We start from the raw sequence: 20,899 nt of genomic DNA on the forward strand, positions 1-20,899 counted from the left end.
CTACCTCTGCTGGTCATCCAGATCTGGAACTAGTGGATTAGCAGGACTAGCCCCTGGGTTCGACGCTAACATTCCTTGCCCCAAATTAGTGGGTGGAGCAGGTGGCATAGGCCGATGTTCCAAGCCAGTGGGTTCCTCTTGAGTATACCCTCTTTGTATTGTATATGCGGGCGGTGGAGTGAATCCCGGGGGATAGAATGGATCCTGATCATGGTGAATTCTTGACCGAGGTTCCATAACATCGGAGTTCTGCATGGGTCCCTTTCCTTTGACCAAAGTTGTCATCATCTCCATCATTTTAGCCATCTGATCTCTTTGCTCGAGTGATTCCTCTCGAGATCTCACCATTAGGTCTCTCGTCTCTTGTTGCGATTTGGCCAGTTGCTCTTGTAATTCCTTTTGATCCCTTTCCATCCTTTCAATTCTCTCATTGAATTCATTCTCCATTACTCTAGCTTGTCGGCGCGTTTTATACGGATGACGTGGTTCCAGTCTTGAAGTCTGGCAACTGCGAATTGTACGCTTTAATCTCAGCGAACGAGTATGGGATATGCAATGAATGAATTGATGCATGAATGAATGCATGAATGTCAAATGAATGTAAGTTATGAATGAAATGTAAGAAATTGGTGTTGATTTCAAGATAGCCCCATATTTAGGCATTTCATTTATCAACATAGTCTATTACACAAAGTTCTCATTTTTCCAACAGTTACACAAATTTCCTAGCCACATTGCCTTGTTTCTTCACTTGCTCTAAAAACTCTGATATGCTCGATCTTTGGCTCGGAGGGAATTGGCAACTGAGAACTTCGGTTTCATCTGATAATTGAACAACTTGCATAGCCGCTTTACGAATTTTATTGATCAAGAAGTCAAGTTGCATTTCTTTTTCTTTGAGAGTTCCTTCATACGCGTGAATGTCCCTATCGTACTGCTCACTCTTTTCTTCTAGAGCCTTCAAGAGGTTATCTAATTGTTGTTGACGAGATTGCAGCATATTTTCTAGATCTCGTGTTTTCCTTTTTAATTCTTGATGTTCAGACTGACTATTCGCCAATTTTGCAGTCACTATTTCATACTTGGCGTTCTTCCTTCTTAACTCTATCACAGCGCGCGCAGCCTTTTCCTCCTCTTTCTTTGCTTTTCCCTTCCAAAACTCCATTTCTCCCTTGATATTGCTAATTTCTTCCTTCCATTCTGCTGTCGACTTGCCCAACCCGCTATTCTTTATAGTGTTTCTTAATTTCTTGTTTTCCAAATGAAGGTCCCTTAAGTCGTTTCTCACAATCTCGGCTTCTCTTTGTACTTTTTCAGTCCTGGACCTTTCAACCTGAACTTCAATCTTCAGTTGATAGTTTTCTTCTTGAAGGGCACTAAGGTCCCGAGACATCTTGGCCTTTTCTCGTTCGAATTCTTGTCTTGCCATTTCTAGCTCAGACGGCGTTTCCTCCGAGAAAGGATTCTGGATGGTGTAGTTTATTGATGAGATTTGCTGACTATTTACCCGTTGTTTCCTCCATATGTCGTAATCTTGGGTAAGGGTATCAACATACAAAGCTAATTCCATGAAATGAATTTCCTTCCAATACTTTGCAGTGTCTCGGACTCTCTTCATATATCCTTCACCCGCGAAAGCGAACTCGAACTGTGCTAATCCTCCAGTTGCGGGGAGGAATTGTCGCGAAGAAAATTGCCTTTGGACTAATAGTGGAGCATATCCAACTCCTCCCCATAACCCGAGTAAAGGTACCCAATCTTGGCTTCCACATTTGTATAGCAGAACTGAAGGACGGATCCAGGGTGCTCTCCATGTTATATTCTCGGTGCGAAGATTCTGAAAAACTGATACCCAATGTTGCTCGGTGACTTCCTTCGGCCATTCTTTATTGAGGTAAGCTTCTAGCGGGGAGAATGTTTTAGAAAACATATGGAACAAAGTGCGCTCTACCTTCCAGAAGTGACTCAAAATCCAAACATTGAGCAACTGCGCGCATCCGATAAATCGTCCATCCCCTTTTCTTCGACAACTACTCAGGGACTTGAAGGTCTCGGCTAGGATGGTCGGGACAGGGTTGATTCCTTGTTTTAACCTTTCGAAGAAATCAACTACTGCAACTTCGAGATGTCCGAGAACTTTTGGGAAAATGACCAAGCCGTAAATGGCCAAAGCGAATAGATTTACCCTTTTCAGCATGTTGGGATGGTTCAGAGCCAAATCTCGTAGGGAGGACCATGGAATGCAAATGGTTTCATTCTTCTTCTTTATCTGTTTTTCGGCCCATGCATCAGTCATGTCTGTCAGTCTCACTAACTTTTTCTTCAAGGTCATCGGCTTAGGCTCCTTCACATATATTTTGCCGAATTGTACATTGTCGATGCGGAGTAAAGCAGCATACTCTTCTATGGTTGGAGTCATGTCTTCTTGATTGAAGGTGAAACACTGATAAGCTGGGTCCCAGAACCGAACCATGGCTTGAATCAACTGTTCGTCTACACGGATGGTGATCAGGTGAGCTATATCTCCATACCTCTCAGTGAAAATGTCTCTAGTGTCTGAATCCCACTGATTCCAAATTCGAACCAAATCCTCAAAGTTATTTTGGCGAACATTTACAGTTATATGTTCGGGCAAATTAGCGACACACCCTTCCACTAGACTATCCCCCTTTTCTCTCTGAATTTTTAGAGACCAGTCCCGAACCACGGCATTCTTCTCGGTTATTTGTGTAATTGACTCCTCCATCAGAAACCCGTTTTTTTGGCAACCAACTTTTAATCAACACCTTCCTAATATGATGCCTATGATGCATGATGAAAATAAAAGTAAAAACAAACAAACTTGGTTAGTAAACACAACAAATATAATTTGAAAAACAAATTAAACTACCCAATCCAATTATTTTGCATAAACAGTGTAAATGAAAGGCAAAAGGCATTTTCCCCGTGTACTTATTTTGATGACTATAAGCGGACAGAGGTTCGGCATGGCTCTAATTGGATAGCTCGTATAGTTCACTATATGCGATTTTGGTTCTAGGTGGGTACTTGAATCGTCTGCACTGTCATCTACTAAGATTAGTACAGAGCCTCGGTCATGGCCCATCATAGGCTTACGAGATCAATTCGAAGGATTACATTTACTTATGCCTATGCGGAGGGACAAGTTAACTCACGAAAGCATAAGTCATATGTAACCCGAAAGTATTCACTAGCCTGTGCAGAGGAACGAGTTAACTCACGAAGGCGTAGCGTTTACTTTCTCTTAACAGGGACGGAGCCCGGGTATAGAGCTCATGTTATGCAACATAAATGCACGTGCACGGTGTGTGGGGAGAAACTTGTAAACCTTTACGTTTTATTTAGAAAAACTAAACCAAAACTAAAACTGCAAAAATTTAAAGTTGAAAAACAACCTGATAAAACAAGTTAGAATATATACAACACGATGCAAATGCATGATTTTTTGAAAACAAAAAATTTAAGGATCACGACTAAATGTTAATTTGAACAAGAAATTTTGAAAATTTTGACAACACGCGTTTAACATTAGACTCGACTCTCGAAAAAGGTCCCCAGTGGAGTCGCCAGCTGTAGCGACCTAAAAATTTGGCAATAGGCGCTAGTTGAAATGATTATTGAAAAATTAAAAACAAAGTTTCAAATTTTATTTACAAAAGAGGAATCGCCACCGATCTTTTTTCTAGGTGTGATCGAACACCTAATAAATTCTCTTTTTAGAAGAAAAATTTATTTTTAAATTTTCCTAAAAAAGAGGTAATTTTAGGTCTGCGTGAAAATTCAGAGAAAATTAGGGTTCGGGAGTCGGTTACGCGCGAGGAAGGCATTAGCCCCTCGCGACGCCCAAAATTGGTATCTCGTTAAACGCGCGTTGTCTTAATTTTCAAAATACAAGTTCAATTTAATATTTAATTGTGATCCGATTGAAACTTGAGAAAACTTTTTTTTTGTTTTTAAACACGAGAACTTTGAAACACAATAATAATTTTTGAAAACACGAAGATTTTTGAAACACGAAATTTTTTTGAAAACACGGAATTTTTTGAAAACAATGAAATTTTCGATACATGAGAATTTTTTGACACAAAAAATTTTGAAAACACGAAAATTTCGAAAACATGAATTTTTTTTAAAACATGAATTTTTTAAAAAAAACACGAGAATTTTTTGAAAACACGAAAACATGAAAATTTTGAAAACACGAAAATTTTTGAAACACGAGAATTTTTTTTTAAAACACGAAAACACGAAATTTTTTTTAAAACACGGGAATTTTTGAAAACACGAAATTTTTTTATTCACGAGAATTTTTGAAACACGGATTTTTTTTAAAGAAAGAAACACGAATATATTTTTGGAAACACGGGAAATTTTATTATTATTATTTTGAAACACGTGAAATTTTGAAGACATGAAAATTTTTGAAACACGATTTTTTTCTTTAAAAAAATACCGTATTTAACACGAGTCGATGATATTCACCCCGATATGGCGATGAAACCATCGAATTAGTGTTAAATCAATTCAATTTAATCTTTAATCGGGATCCTAATAAAACACGAGAATTTTTATTAAAATACGAGGAATTTTGAATATTTTCGATTTTTAGAAGGGCGTCCCGTATTTAACATAAGCCATCGATATTCACCCAACATAGCAATGAATTCGATGACTTAAAATTAAATCGGTTTGTTGCCTTATGCATTAAATATTTTTTATTTTTAAAATACAAGTAAAATAAATGTAACAATATTTCTAAAAACTATCTAAAAAAATGCCAATTTAATTGAAATAATATAATATTTAAATAAATGGACTAAATTTAAAAAAATTGAGAAATTACCAAAAGCCCCCTTTTCCTTTTTTCTTTTTCTTTTTTTTTTCCTTATTTTTTTTTGCTGGGTGTTGGGCCTAGGCCTGCTGGACAGTCTGCTGGGCCGAATCTGCTGCTGGTCTGTTGGGTCAGCTGCTGTTGGGCTGGGCAGTGCCTGCTGCGCTACTGGCTGCACAAAGTGGGCTGCTTCTTTCTTCTTCTTTTTTTCTGCTTCTTTTTTGCTGCTTTTTTTTTGCTTTGTTTTTTTTTGGGCTGGCCTGCTACTGCTGGGCCTGTTGGGTCGGTTCGCGGGTTGAATCCGGGTCGGGTCGACCCGATATATTATTTTTTATTTTTTTCTTTCCCCTTTTTTCTTTTTTTTTCTTTCTTCTCTTCTTCTTCCTTCCCTCTTTCGGCTCTAGCCTCTTTTACCGCCGCTGCCACTTGCGTCGATCTCCTCCGCCCTCGGTGGCTGTGGTTGGGCTCTCCTCTTCCCCTCCTCTCTTCCTTCTCTCTTCTCTTTTCCTTCCTTTTTCTTTTTTTCGAAACTTTCTTCTCTCTTTTTTTTTGATTCGTGGGGGTTTGATTTTGGGGTTTTAAACCCATTTTATAGTTGATATTTGCTTCCTTTTTGCAGGTGGTGGGTGAAGAAGGAGCAGCCACCCATGTTTGTGGCCTGAAAATCTGGGAAGTGGGTGCCCCAAATCACGTAACCTGTCTGAAGGACCAAATCACAAATGCAGCAAAACTTCTGGGGCTAAATGTAATTTTTAGAAAATTTAGGGTTAAAATGAAATTTAATGAAAGTTTAGGGGTTTAAGTGAAATTTAAAGAAAGTTTAAGGGTCAAAATGAAATTTAGGAAAAGTTTAGGGGTCAAAATGCAATTTTTATTTTTAAATTTTTTTTTTGAAATTTTGAAAATTAAACACAAATTCTAGTCGGACAAAAATTTAGTGCTTACAACAATCGAATCATTTTCTCTTACTTTTCGTAATGACTAATTCATCGTTGATTCTATGTTAGCCTAACATTGCAATCAACCAAGACATTAAAATAATTCTTTCTTTAATTAATCAACTTAAAAAATTAATTGTTAAAGTTCATCGTAATAAGCAATTATCATATCCCATCCGGAAGAAAGGAATTATAACAAATAATATAAATAATTATTTTATTTACAATCTATTTTATTTTATTATTTTATTTTATTTTTGGTTTTAGTTTTGATTTTGGTGTAGGCCCGGGCAAATTAGGCCTATTACACTCTGCTTTGTGCTCATCAAGACAAGATTTATGAATAAAATAGCCACAACGTTCGCAACCATAGGCTGGGCCCGATGAAAACCTCCTACATCCTCTGCACCATTTCTCTCTATTCCCCTCCTGAATGAATGACAATGACAGGGACATGTCTAATCTGCATTCTTTTTTAATGAAACAATAGAAAATACATACATATTTGCAAACATGTTATTGTAATATGATAACAATCCAATCCAATCATTTTCTCTTACTTTTCTTAATGCCTAATTCACTATTGATTCTACACATAGCAAACAAGATATCAAAGTAATTCCATCTTTAATTAATCAAATTAATAAATTAATTGTTGAAACTCATCATAGTAAGCAATTATCTTATCACATCGGGATAAAAAGAATTATAATAGATAATATAAACAAATTATTTTATTTGCAATCTATTTTAATTTTTATAGCAAATTGTCATGGTGGTTCAGTATTAGAAATTATTTTTTTCTTAAATTTATATAATTATTTCTTAAAATATTGCTATACATAATTTTTAAAAAAATATTTTTAACATAAAATTTTCATTTCATCGATTTTGTCCTTTAAAAACCTAAAAAACAAACATCCACTAATTCATTTCCCAAAAAAATTGTTAAATAACCATTTAGGTCCTTTAGTTAATTGCCAGTTGGGTCCTTGAACATTTTCAAACTTAAAATTCAATACTGATTAAATTTTTTACAATTTAATTCATGCAATAATTCATGCACTCAAATAACTTCTTTTGTAATTTAATTATTTAACCTATCGTTAATATATTTTCACACTAACTTTATAAATACTTCTGTTCATATTTTCACCGACTCAATTTACGGAGTTGGATTCTGAAATTGTATTTTTCAACACCTATGATTTTTATTTTGAGCTTAAATGTGTTTAAAATTTGCGTTATTATAATTTGAAACTCGTTGATATGCTATGAAGGTGTTTTGGGTATAACTTAAAGTGTTTTTAGGCTACTCTTCTATAAAATCATGACATTATAATTGAAAGAGTGAAGTCGCAATATTCACCTACAAAGTTGTGACATTGTCCCTTGCAATGTCCTTTACTTCATTTTCATAAATAAGGATTAATTTTAATTATTTTAATATATTAATATATTTTACTTAATATAATATGAAAATGTATTTTATGTAGTATCTTATTTTTCAATCATTACTTTTACGAACCATTTGATTACAAATATTCTTAAATACTTTTATGAATATTAGTTGGATGATGAAATGTAGTGCAATTGAGAGTTATTTCAACTGTTTTGAGCTTGTTGGAAAATATGGGCATCACATATATAATAAGGGTAATTACATGTTATTATTTACTATCATGATAGGTTAGCCCAAATTAGAAGTGATCTAATTTGATTAAAATTTTATTGGGTTTTAATTATTAAATAAAGTATGGGTCAAATATGTGTAGATATTCTAGTAATTGAGTTCTAATTTAATTCTAATTAATGATAGGTTAATTAGAAATTAGAACTAATATACGAAGATTATAAATATTAGGGTTATGATCCCCAAATTATACACAAGATATATTTTCTAATATCCCATCATTAAGGAAGAGAAAGTAAATATTCTCTGATTTATTAAGTTTTATTTTTAGATTTATTTCACAAATCTAACAAACCTATCATCATTACCAAATTTTTCGTGGTCATTATCTCTTTTCTCACATCATCCAATTCTCCTCTTAATTCCCCTATTTTTGCTTTTAATTATTTTCGTCTTTCACGTAATTTGTTGTGCTTTTGTTGGAGATTTTCCGCATGCCACTTTTGGATTATTGGTTGAGTGACATTATCTTTCGTAATTTCTTCATCAAATGATTCATCTTTGGATTAACGGCAACACCTCTTTCACATACAATTTAAACAATAAGATAATTTTATATTTAGTTGTTTATACATATTAATCTTTTTTTTCTTCTTTGATTCAATATAGTCATTACTAGGGTAGGTATAAGATTGTTAACTACTAACATTTACGTTATTCGGATATTCAAGGATCAATGTTATATAATAATATATGTTTGATATAAATATTATTTTTAAATATTTTCATAGAAAAATATTTGGTACATTGTCAGTGAAGTTTTTAAATTTCACAAGTAAGGTTGGGTTGATGATAAGTGTCCTATAGAGTATAATAAAATATTTTAAAAAGTTAAAATAAAAATGTATGTATGTATGTATAAGGAGAGAGATCCACTTGCATTGATGTAAAACTTAAGAGGTTTTATATCTTTCCATAACTTTTTATATGATTAATATTTTAATAATCCAACCGTCATATTTCATGCTTTATTGATATAGATCATGTATGTCAAGTTTGACATAAATTTAAAATTTCTAATCATTTATTTTATGAAAAAAAAATTCAACTGTTAAATATATATAAATATAAATAATATTTTAGATCGATATGATAAAGACATCAGATCAATTAAAAAATTTACATGCATGGTAAGTTCAAATATATTGATAAGTTTGATGGTTGGATTGTTAAAATATTAATTATATAAAACGTTGAGGAAAATTATAAAACCGCTTAAATTTTACACCGATATAAGTAAATCTCTTATATGTAGCCAAAAACTCAAAGAAACAAGTAGTTAAACCCCTATGTTAAGCACTTAATGTGCAAAGCCTAATTCTAATGTTAACATCATTTCCTCTTACATTTTAATGTAACTTTCCAATGCAAGTATTTTAAAAGATAGACATTTAATTAAAAGAACACGAAGGATTCACTTATGCCGTTATAAAAACTTAAGTGGTTTTAGATCCTTCAATAACTTTTTATACGATTAATAATTTAACAATCCAACTATTGAATTTATCAATATATTTGTAGTTTTCATGCATGTAAATCTTTTAATCAATATGATATTTCTATCATCATAATATAAAATATTGTGTATATATATATATTTTAACGATTGGGATTTTTTTTACATAAAACGAATAGTTATAAAATTTTAATTTATACCAAATTTGACATACATAAATAGAGCATGAAATATGACGGTTGAATTGTTAAAATATTAACCATGCAAAAAGTTATAGAAGGGCATAAAACCTCTTATATTTTATATCGATCTATGTATATCCCTCCCATTAAAAGTAACTCAATTAAATGTTTAAATTCAATAATAAGAATATACTAACCTCTAAAATCACACACTTGACTTCAGCAATAAATTTGCACTCCGCACAATAGTAGATCAACTCTCTTTGGTTTCTTTTTTGCTCACAAACATCACAATAAAATTCGTCATTTTCTTCGTTTGAGTTCAACTCATATTCAAAAGGAGAATTTGTGAGGGTTAAAGGATGGAGATGAGATTTGTGCTTTATTGTTTTAGGTGCTGAAGGAAGACATTGGAGATGCATGTTAATGTCACATGACACGCATCGAAGGACGAAGTTACAGCAGTTTACACCACAAAGATGGCAAGAAAGGTCGGGTGTTTTCTCAAGGAGAGTGAGAAGGTGTTGATGGCCACTAAACATAATAGAAAGCAGCACATTATAACAATCCAAGTGAAGGTTAAACTTACACTCAGATTCCCGACAGCTATCTGCTAAGAGAGTTGAATCAATGCCCCGGAAACATACATCACAAGTGCGGATATGATCATTGTATGGAAGGGATGTAATGGTGAGAGGGTGTTTGGGATGAGAAGGATGCTTAATTTTATAAGTTTTGTAAGGTAATTTAACACCGCATGATTGATGTAAAAAGAAGTGGTTGCATGATCTGCTACACCTGAAAGTTGGTGTGGGAGCTAAGCAAATCTCTGCACATGCTACACAACGAGGTTCGCTGCCATATTCTTCATCATTTTTGACAAGAGCTAGTGTGTGCGGGTGACAGAAATGTTTGATCTCTTTGGCATCTTCATTGTCTATGGTGGGAAATATGGCACATTTGACATGGAGATCGAAATTACATGCTCGACAGCTGAACATGCGGAAGTCAATACGTTCACCACAACAGTCACATTCGAAATGATAGTAAGGAGATGTGATATTGAATATGAGAGTGCATGGATGGATGCGATGATTGATCAACTGTCGCGGAATGCTCTTCATGCAAGATTTATGAAGGAAAAACTTGCATTCCATGCAACCGTAGGTAGAATTAGAAGGAGAAGAAGAGCAGAGCTCTTCACAAATGGAGCAGATCACTTCATCTTTCTGGTTGGAATCAACAAGTTTTAAGGGATGAAGATGAGTGAAATGTTGAATGGTGCACTCCTCATCTGAATATTCTACCATTGGCTTTAGGGCGCATTCCACGTGCGTTTGAAACCAACAACTTAACTTGCATTTATAGGAAAAGTTTGAAGTGATATGTTTAAAACAAACCAAACACTCATCAAAATAACTAATGGAGATGGTAAGAGGGCATGGATGAAAGAAACATTGAACCTCTGCTTTGTGCTCATCAAGACAAGATTTATGAATAAAAAACCTACAAGGTTCGCAACCATAGGTCGGACCGGATAACTTCCTCTCACATCCTTTGCACCGTGCTATTGTACTCCCCTCCTAAATGAATGACAATGACAAGGGGTGGCGATGGATGACATGTTGAATCTCCTTTCTTTTTTAATGAAACAATAAAAAATACATACTTCGTTACAAACATGTTATTATAATATATAACAATCGAATCATTTTCTCATACATTTCTTAATGCCCAATTCATCGTTGATTCTATGCTAGTCTAACATTGCAAGCAACCAAGACATTAAAATAATTCTTTCTTTAATTAATCAACTTAAAAAATTAATTGTTAAAGTTCATCGTAATAAGCAACTATCGTATCCCATCTAGAAGAATGGAATTATAACAAATAATATAAACAATTATTTTATTTACAATCTATTTTAACTTTTATTTACAATTATTTTTGCAAAAAATATTTTTAAAGAATTATTTCTTAAAATCTTTTTATACATCATTTTTTAAAACATAAAAATTTTTCTCTCAGTGTATTTCAAGTATAAATTCATTGCAATATCCTTAAAAAATTAGATAAAAAATCTCAAATATATTTACTTTGATGCAATTATACATTGAATAAATAAATAATTTTAATTATTTTGAAGTTAAATCAATATAATGATTTTACCTTTTATCTTTTGAGAATTGGCATTTTAAATATATATAGTCCAATGAAAAGAAAAGTTGATAGATGGGTCAAGCTGAGATGGGCATGTAGGAAGAATAAATACTTAACTTGGTCCTTTGTCAGGATTCATGAAAATATTCATTAAAATAAAATTTATGTATAATTTTAAAAAAAATTTCTTCTTTTTTTAAATAAAAAAATTTATTAAATTACATCATAAAATTAACCATATGTATACACACTGCATTAAATATAGTCAAGTTGTCTATAACAACCATCCGCTATAACAATATTTTGCTACAACTATCAAGTTTATAGTAGAATCAATTTTCTTCTGTTTTATTTTAACTCTCCATAACAACTTTTCATTTATAACAACAACATCCATAATTCTCTATAATAAGATATTGTTTAAAATTTTCATATAAGCAAGCTCATTAACTATAATTTATTAAATAAAAATTATATTTTAAAAAATATTTACTTTCAAGTGAAAAAAATATATTAATAATATTTTATTAAATAAAAATATTTTTTAATGATTAAAATTAAATATATCAAATTAATAAACTATTAAATTTCTTAGATAAATATATCAACTGAATTAACTATTAATAAACTATAATTTTTTTGTGTCTTAATGATTGAGAAAGGGTGCTTATGGATTCACATGTTTAATCTCCATTCTTTTTTAATGAAACAAATATATGTTGTTGCAATATATAACAATTAAATCATTTTCTCTTACTTTTCTTAATGCCTAATTCACCCTTACTTTTCTTAATGCCTAATTCACCATCGACTCTATGCATAGTAACCCAGACATTAAAATAATTTCATCTTTAATTGATAAAATTAGTAAATTAATTGTTGAAGTTCATTGTAATAAAATTTATTGATTTCATTTATTTTATTGAATGATAAATAATTCAAAGGCATGCAGTTTTATCTTTTGGCAATTCACATTTTAAATGAGAAACTGTTTTTTTTATGTGCTTTAATTAAAATTTAGAAAGGAATAAGTAAGGTGATACTTTTAATATATTTTTTCAAATTTAAAAAAAAAAAAAAAAAGTTGATACAATGGTTCAAGCGAAGATAGGAATGGCTAACGTTGGAACCATCAACTTTTTCAAGAACAAAAGAATTATAACAATGTTTCAACATAATTCAAGTCTTTTGCATTTCCAATTGGAAATTACAAGGAAATAGCAGAGGTTTAGAGGGTCAATAAAGCAACCAATTTATTCATTATTGTTTCAATCATGGTGAGGATTCAAACCTCAATTGGACATAAGGGCAAAAAAAAAACTACAAATACATAAATAAAACGAAAACAAGCTGAAGAAATAACCTATCTGACACTTTTGCAGCTCAGAGACATTCAACTCTCCTTGAAGATAAGTTTTACCAAAGTTGCTGAGAGAAAGTATGGCGCTTCTTACTTGGGAAGTCCAGTTTCAGGGTCCAGAAGAGCCAGTTTATCATTTGAAAGCAGAACAGGGCCTTTCCCAGGTCTTGTACAGATGAAGTAACTGACATCCCCAGGGTATTTCTGAGCTGAACCATTTTCAGGAGGTGGGGACAAAGCTTCCACATCCTTCAATCCCTCGAGTCCGGCATCTTTAAGTATCGTCTTATCACCGAGAAGGTAGCTGAATAAAACGGGGCAAATGAGAAGTAAATAAAGTCAATATCTGACAAGTCTTTCATGTAGGAGAAAGGGGAGAGATTGCAGTGACAAATGAGCCTATAAAATACATGAATGGGTGTTTTTCTTATGATAATATGGTATGGGAATCATCCAATTTCGGTATCATGCTCTTAGCACCTGCATTTCCATTTACCTGTCCAGATCAGTATCAGACTTCGGAGGGAAGTAGAAAAGCAGCCGCTGAATTAATTGAGCAGCTGCCTTTCTATCTCGTGCAATTAAAACTGCATTCGGCCCAGCGTCAAATGTATATGCCACCTGTCAGTTTTTCATCATAAATTTCCAAGTAAAGTTGCAGCTAAAAGGAAGAAAAAGAAAAGCATATGTCCTAGAAGCCCAACACAAGTACTACGACAATGATTCCTAACATTAAATGGATTGATTTAGTTCAGACACATGGCAAGAAAAGGTTCAAAGTAACAGAAACATCACATGTATACATGCATATATATCTATGTATGTATATGCAGTGTGGAGAAATATCTTTCTAAAGGAAGAACTTCGTCATTATCAACAGCACATTTTGAACGAAATTATCAGCCGTTACAAAATAACACTAAGTCATAAAGCAATTCGCCACTTAAATACCTGGCTTATTAATGATCTTATTTCAGAGTATTCTGTCTACAATTGGAGGAAACGATTAGGAAAAAATTACTGAAATCATCAGTCAGAGTTTGCCATTTGCCAATAAAGAAAAAAAATCAAGTACTTCGCTTTTTGCAAATACACTAACTTCCTTAGCCTATTCCATATGTCATGCAAGCCTAGAGAGAACTTCTCTCTAGGGAGGTTTTTGCTATAGAGAGATAGAAGCAAGGGAAAGCGTTTGATTATGACCTTGAGTCACTTCGCTAGCTCGAAGAAATTCCTTAACTTGGAGAAGGTTGCAAGTGATTTTGTGGATCACCATTGGAGGTGAAAGACTTGGATGGCTTAACCTCAATAACAAGCTTGGTGTTCAAAGGATACGTGGGTCATTTAAACTCTAGATTACAATATTTAAGAGTTAAGCTTGGTGTTCATATTATTTTGCTAATCATATAAAGTCTTTTGCGAAGTTTGGTTTCACAAGTCAACTGACACCAACCCAAATAGGGAAATGACTAAAAAATCCTTCAATTCAAAAAGTATCAAATATTATTATGAAGGTGTTTTTATCTTTTTATATTTAAAAACTATAAATAAATAAATAAACAATTTAAACCCAGAATAAATTCACAAATTGCAGTATGCTATGTGCTAATTGCAAGGTATGGGACTTGGATTCCTCATAGGAAAGTATGGGATTTCCTAGTGAGGTTTATATGGACCTGGGCTCTCCAACCTCAATAACTGACTTTTGGGATGTGGTTCTCCAAAGGTTCATATCACAGGACTTGACGGGACTTGAACCTAAGACAACAATATCCCAAAGCCAGGATTTTACCATTTCAATCAAAACTTCCTTTGTTTTGTACATATTTTTTTCACCCACATCCTCGAGGTTCCATAATCTAGTATGTATTATGTTTTACTTTCCGTTGCATTAGGTTATCCATCAATTCACATAAGAGGCTTGAACAAACAAAATGATTCACAAATGAAGCAATCAACAGAATTATTGAGTGACAGAACATAACACAATCCAACTACCCCCCAGCGTATTGACTCATTAAAAAAACCCCAAGAAATAAAATGATTCACTGGTAGCTCTAAAGTCCAGATTTTATCATCTTACTACCTTTCTTAACTTAATAAGGTTACTGATTAGACTGATAAATGTTCAAAATTAGTCATTTGCTGCAAAATAAAATGACAGAAATAAACGAACCTGAGGGGTTCCTTCAGAACGATTCCACTTCTCAACATAGCTGATTATCCTGAAAACCCAATACATGTATTATAATTTTTTACTGAATGTGACATGGGAAAATCGTCTTTTCATCAAAACTCAAGTCTAGAGTTCAAAGGTCAACCCCTAAAAGGAACCAGCATATGTAAACGAGGACTTGCCTGTGAGATGTATCATTCATGTAGAATATGGGTGGCAACGTATCCAAGCAGACTGCATGGAATTGGTTACTATCAGCACAGGCTAATTTTGCAAAAGATGCAAAATCACGATTTTGTATGGCTTCTTCCATCTGTATTGTGCGTTTTGGAACAACTTCCTAATTAAATTTCAAAATGGCAATGAGTAGGCATGAGTCAGTACAACTTTAAACAACCTTAAATAGTTTTATGTATTACAAATCTACACAAGTGATGACATTGCACTAGTTTAAAAAAGTAGACCAAATGCACCTTTGCCCTATGCTGTAAAAGCGAACTTGTCTCAACACTCTCACGCATTCCAGAGGTGCTACTTGTTTCCTTCTGCCGTGAACTTACCTAGAGCCAGAAAAAGAAACATTAAAACCAAAATCCTGATGACAATTATTGGGAACATTCCAGAAACCCGTTTGACACAAGCAGATCAGGTGAATGCAAGATCCAATCCTATGCCAAGTAGCAAATCTTTTTCTAATAACAAAGATATATAAACACATTGTTTACATGTTCAGGACCTCAAAGATTGGTGAAAAGAGTTTGCAGTATTAAAGGACCTTAAACATAAGTAATTGGTGAACATCCATAAGTAAATTTCCAGTGAATATATTCATAATTCACGTACTTATAATTAATGCTAGGGCCCAACACTCACAAGCAACATTGAAGAATATTACATTTATATGGAGCTGGAAATCAATGGCTACTGTAAAATTTGTTAACAGTTGATCAAAAGTATTAGTTTACAATTGTAAAAAACTGTTCAGTGCAACCATGTAAGCCTTACTCCCATAGTGGTGGGGGTTGACAAGATGCAATCTGCCCTTAGGTTCGGAAGAATATTTTCCATGAATTAGCATAGAAAGGTAAAGCAAAAAATGAAGGCAAACACATTTGAAATGTATGTGCAACATGTAGATGATACGAAAACACAAAGGATGGAAGCGCAAGTATGTGTGCATGTAGTATCTATAAATGTCTGATATGGATGAAAAGATGTATCTTTATGTATCAAAATGGATATATGTGTGCATGCATCATATGGCACAATAAGATGCTTGGAAGGAATATGTGGAAACTAAGTGGAAAATAAATTGTAGATGCAAAGCATGGGAAGAAAGTGATCTGAGATTATGCATTCTCAAATGATCAAAATAATGCAGGTCAGACCATTGATTTTCATATGGTTCCTGCATTCTTTCAAGATCTAAAACACTAAGCAATCAATAATACCAAACCACGAGAAAGGATGCAGATTAATTGAGACAGAATCTTGCAAAATCTAATTGTAAGTATATTTCATGTTCTTGTGGGGAAAAAATTATCTCCCTGCAGAGTAGCAACTATAAACCTATAATTGGAAAAATGTAAAACATGAGGATTGGAGAAAATACACACCACAGCAATAATGATGAAGAGATCTTCCCAGTGTTTTTCATCTACTAGTTGAACTGCAAGACTATCACTTCCATCATCCTCCTAGAGGTATTAAAAAAGAAGAAAATATAAGAATTGGTTACTCAAAGGTACTACCCTTCTTGATGAAAGATGAACTGTTAAATACATGCAGAAATGAACCGTTCAACACATACAGAAAGAACTTACTTTTCCCATAATCCATTTAACGAATCCACCAAACAAACTCCGACAAGCACTGCCTGAACCTTGCCTACAAAATATTTTTAAAAAATCAATAAAACATCAATTGAATTACAACTAAGATTCTTGCATCTAAGTAAAAAAAAGGCCATACCTAGCAATAGCAGAAAGTTGACTCTCATCTTCACTGACATTCATAAGCTTTGCAAGTGCAAAAACTGCATCAAACCCAAAACCATTAGTCCTATAAACTGTATTAAACATCAAAGTAAAAAAGAAAAAGAAGATTAAAGGGTACGTATGTTTTCATCTAAACAGTACCAAGACAAGCAAAACCAGCAGCAGAGGAAGCCAATCCTGCAGCTGTAGGGAAATTGTTATAAGATGCAATATGAAGATGCAGTTTCTCCCAATCTTTCTTCTCTATCTTTATTCCCCTCTCTTTATCCTCAACTTCCCTAGCCCGTTTTCTGATTTCCCTCAAACAGTTCTGGTACCTTCCTCCGGAAAGGGATATTTCCTATAGTAAAATAAAACCCAAACCCATCATTCAAATGAACATTTATAACATTTTTTTTCTTCGAATTATATATAGAGAGAATTTACCTTGCCATTGAGCCACATACGATCTTGCTGGAAAGCAGGGCTAACAGCGACGGTGGTTGTGGTGCAGAGATGAGCAGGATCAAGAGTAACGCTGATGCTATCGTTGACGGGCAAAATAAGGGTCTCATCCCTCTTCCCCCAATACTTAATCACTGCAATGTTGGTAGGCGTCTGAGCCGTTTTCATCAACACCCACTTCTCCCCCATTTGCAGCAGATCAGATCGGATCCCTTTTCTTTCAGAATTTGCGATGATAGAGGAAGTAAACTGATAGTTTGACTCAAAAAACGAAAACCCAAACTATTCTTATAGAAATAGCAGGATTGAGACGAACAAGCAAGAGCGCAGCCAATTAAGACAACAATACGAATAATAAAATACTGAAATTTCAACTACGGAGGCTGCCTAAATAAATATTGAATATTTTAACGATATTTTCAATAACTTATTCGACTCTCAACAACTACGTTTCTTTGATGCAGACTTGACCTGAGATTTGGATTTATTGAAGTTTTCACGTTTTAGAATCTCATGCAATTGGCATTAACACTCACCCAGTTTTGTTCTTCTATGTGTCCTTACTACCATACATATATTTTATATATTTCTTCTTACCTTTCATTTTCAGTCCCTATGGCTTAGGTACTTCAATTTTGCAGCCATTCTTTTGATAACGGGGACGTAAGGGGATTTCACGATAGCGGCTACATAGTAAATGGTGGGGTTTGAACGAAATGTTGGTTTATTTCATTTTAATCCTTTTTTTGTGCTTAATTTATGTATGTTAGTCAAAAAGTCACTACTTGAGTAACATTGATTTAATGGTTTGACTGATATGCCCGACATGTGAGGGAGTCTTTTTTTTTACTTAAATTCTTTTTTGTCCTAAATTGAAAATAGTTTTGTTGAGAAGAGATGGCCCCAAAACCCTGACCTTGTGGTTGACTTGTAGATGGATGGCTTGATGTGGTTTGAAGATAAATTCCTGAATATGTTTGGAGTTGAAAAGGAGAAAACTTCGATGATGGGAGATGAAGGTATGGTTGGTGGTGCAAAGGGTCCATCTTTTAATGGGCTAGGATGGTCATCATCAAACTTCTGAAGAGAAGGATTGGGTTTAATGCACTTCTTAACAAGGCTTATGCTTTATGAAAGTCATCATAATCGTTCCAATTAATGAATCTTGAGATTGAATACTACATGGTGAAATTCTAGTTAATGGAAGATTATACCAAAGTCTTGGCAAAAGGTCCATGCTTGGTTTATGGGCAATATCATATTTGGATAGTGTCATCGTTTGGATGAGTTTATCGTGTCTTCTAGGGGATATGTATAAAAAAATATTTTAAGAGCTACTGATGATGTTATTAGAAAAAGTGATAAAGATCTATTATGCTACAAATTCAAGAACAAGGGTACATTCGCTAGAATGGTTGTTTTTGTCGACTTAAATCAACCTCTAACCTCTAAAATCAAGATTAATGAGGAAATATAAGAGTAGAATAAGAATGTCTCTTGACAATTTGTTTTGATTGTGGGAGGTATGGCCATCCAAAAGAAGGTTGCCCAGCATTAGCGAATATCAAAAAAGGTGGGGTTAGAGATTCCTTTGAAGCCTACAGTTAACCACCAAGTTGGTATGAAGAGTTTTGGCCTGTGGATGACTGTTGAATGAAAATCAAAATGGTCGTTGAATAAGAAAGTTAATGATGTTACGACGTGATCTTTAGGGAAAAATCCAACAGGATCAAGGTTCGACTCTCTAATGAGTTTGGTGGAAGATAATGCCAGAATTGATGAGGATAGGATTAATGTTGTTGCTCAATCACCTATTATTTTGGAGAAGAATAAGGGGATTTCCAAAGTGGGTTCGTTAACAAAGTATTGGCAACTCAAAGTCAACACTTGAAAGTGGAGTTTGGATCAAAGCTTGGGGAGAATTTGGTGCATGGCAAAAACCAAGACTGGAATAAGGTTGTAGTGGTTGACCAAGATAATGAAATTGTCTACATTGGACCCTAAAAGAATATTATTTTGAACACTTTCATAAGGAACAACTCAATGGCTAGGAAACAAGGCAAAGATGAACATTGGAAATGATGAAGAAAAACATTGAAGGGAGAGGAAACAAGGGAAAGATGAACACTTTTGCTACATTGCCAATTAGAAAAGTGGTGGAGGCAATCGTTAAGAGTATTCAAGATCAGTCTATACATGGTGAGAATGAGACAGATATTGGGGTTGAGGATGAAGATCAGAGACCATTGTTTGTCACTTACAGAGATTAAAGTCTAATCATTGGCCACTATTGATTAAGTAAGAATAGAAGCAAGGACTGAGACATATGACCTTTTAGATTCTTTTAGATGGCTTGCAAATCCTTCCTTGAATGAGCTTATACAAAGCTCATGGGAGCTGCAAGGTAGGATGCCAGAATAGAAAGGTCTATAGTAGTATAACAACCCAAAAGAGAAAGCTCAAGAGAATACTTGAGGGTGTAGAATCAGTAATGGAACTAAAGAGAACTACTGGTTAAATTGGAGGTAAATTTGAGAACAAAACTGGAAAATATTTTTTACCAAGAAGAGTTACTGTTGAGGTAGAAATCGAGGAGTGAGTGGTTAGCTAATGGAGATCAAAATACAATATACTTTCATATTCACACACTAGCTCGACATCAACAAAATTGAATTTTAGTGCTTAAGATCCATGAGGAGGGTTTAAAGAAGGTTGTAATTAATTTCTTCCAATATCGAGGGTCTTACGCTGGGAGTTTTTCCAAGTCGTGGGAGATTTTTGGTTATTGAAGGTTCAAATTATAGAATGCTAGAGAGTCCTATGATATTGAGTGACCAAAAGAAGGTTGCCCTCTTTGATGTAGCTTCTTTGAGAGCTCAAAACTATGATTCAAGCTCAGTTCTATGAAAATCAACTGCATGTGGTTGGGGGTCAATTTGTGATATGGTTAGGGGGATATTCAAGGTTAGAAGATTGAGGTAGAGTTTACCGTTTTCTAAAATTCGAAAGAAATTCAATTTAGCCAATCGCATATTGCTCCAAAATGAAGCACATTTTGAAGTTACAAAATGCTATAGTATTTTGTATTGGTTCACTTTTCCTTCCAATATAAAATATTTGTCTAGAAGGTGAAATGTATACTTTTATTTGTATTCTATTTATGGCTCCAATACAATCCTATAAAAATATAAATATCGTAGCTAAAATTATTTATAAATTTTATTAAAAATATATAAATTATGTGAAATTTACCATAAGTGAGGACAATATCTTATATTATGTCGACTATGATTTGGTACTTCTTTCAATTGACTTTAGGTAGGTTTAATTGTGTCTATTCTTATTTGAGCAAATACATACAACATATTTGTTAAGGCAATGTTTTGAAGTTGCTGGCTAAGTGTCATACAAATGTGGCCACTCCCATTATCATTACGACAGACTGTTACTTTAATTTAAAGTTGACAATTTATTGAAACAAAATCTTTGGCTTTGAATGATGATGATGATATTGTGGATATATGAAAGCCCGACTTTGAAGGCCAATCCATTTGTGACAACTTATTTTAAAGATTGGATTGGATTAGATCAATTAGTTGAATCCTTTAGATTGTGGAGAATGGATTGGGATAGCATTGAAG

At 33.6% G+C, this 20,899-nt stretch overlaps 1 protein-coding gene across 2 annotated transcripts; it reads right to left on the reverse strand.

Moving 5' to 3' along the window:
* Window positions 1–12,508: 12,508 nt before the first annotated feature.
* On the reverse strand, window positions 12,509–17,943 carry LOC107933302 (diphosphomevalonate decarboxylase MVD2, peroxisomal). 2 transcript variants are annotated; one of them, XM_041084410.1, is made up of 11 exons: window positions 17,856–17,943; window positions 17,241–17,540; window positions 16,956–17,154; window positions 16,789–16,852; window positions 16,641–16,704; window positions 16,434–16,514; window positions 15,291–15,377; window positions 15,000–15,157; window positions 14,818–14,866; window positions 13,138–13,262; window positions 12,509–12,945 (listed from the first exon to the last, which is right to left on the reverse strand). In XM_041084410.1, the coding sequence occupies exons 2-11, from the start codon at window positions 17,445–17,447 to the stop codon at window positions 12,732–12,734; spliced, it is 1,248 nt and encodes a 415-aa protein (XP_040940344.1). In that variant the 5' UTR covers window positions 17,448–17,540; window positions 17,856–17,943; the 3' UTR covers window positions 12,509–12,731. The 2 variants fall into 2 exon arrangements, with proteins under 2 accessions (XP_040940344.1, XP_016720965.2); XM_016865476.2 differs by having other exon boundaries at window positions 17,241–17,943.
* Between the last annotated feature and the right edge of the window lie 2,956 nt (window positions 17,944–20,899).

Source organism: Gossypium hirsutum, chromosome A13 (genome assembly GCF_007990345.1).
Source record: "Gossypium hirsutum isolate 1008001.06 chromosome A13, Gossypium_hirsutum_v2.1, whole genome shotgun sequence".
Classification (NCBI taxonomy): domain Eukaryota; kingdom Viridiplantae; phylum Streptophyta; class Magnoliopsida; order Malvales; family Malvaceae; genus Gossypium; species Gossypium hirsutum.

What these genes read in the sequence shown, in the direction of transcription:
- LOC107933302 (XM_041084410.1), bottom strand. Translation starts at nt 17,447, where the DNA reads ATGGGGGAGAAGTGGGTGTTGATGAAAACGGCTCAGACGCCTACCAAC. An exon ending in TCTTCATCATTATTGCTGTG is followed by an intron (nt 15,378 to 16,433) that starts GTGTGTATTTTC and finishes TTCTGGCTCTAG; the next exon opens with GTAAGTTCACGGCAGAAGGA. An exon ending in TTTTACAGCATAGGGCAAAG is followed by an intron (nt 15,158 to 15,290) that starts GTGCATTTGGTC and finishes AAATTTAATTAG; the next exon opens with GAAGTTGTTCCAAAACGCAC.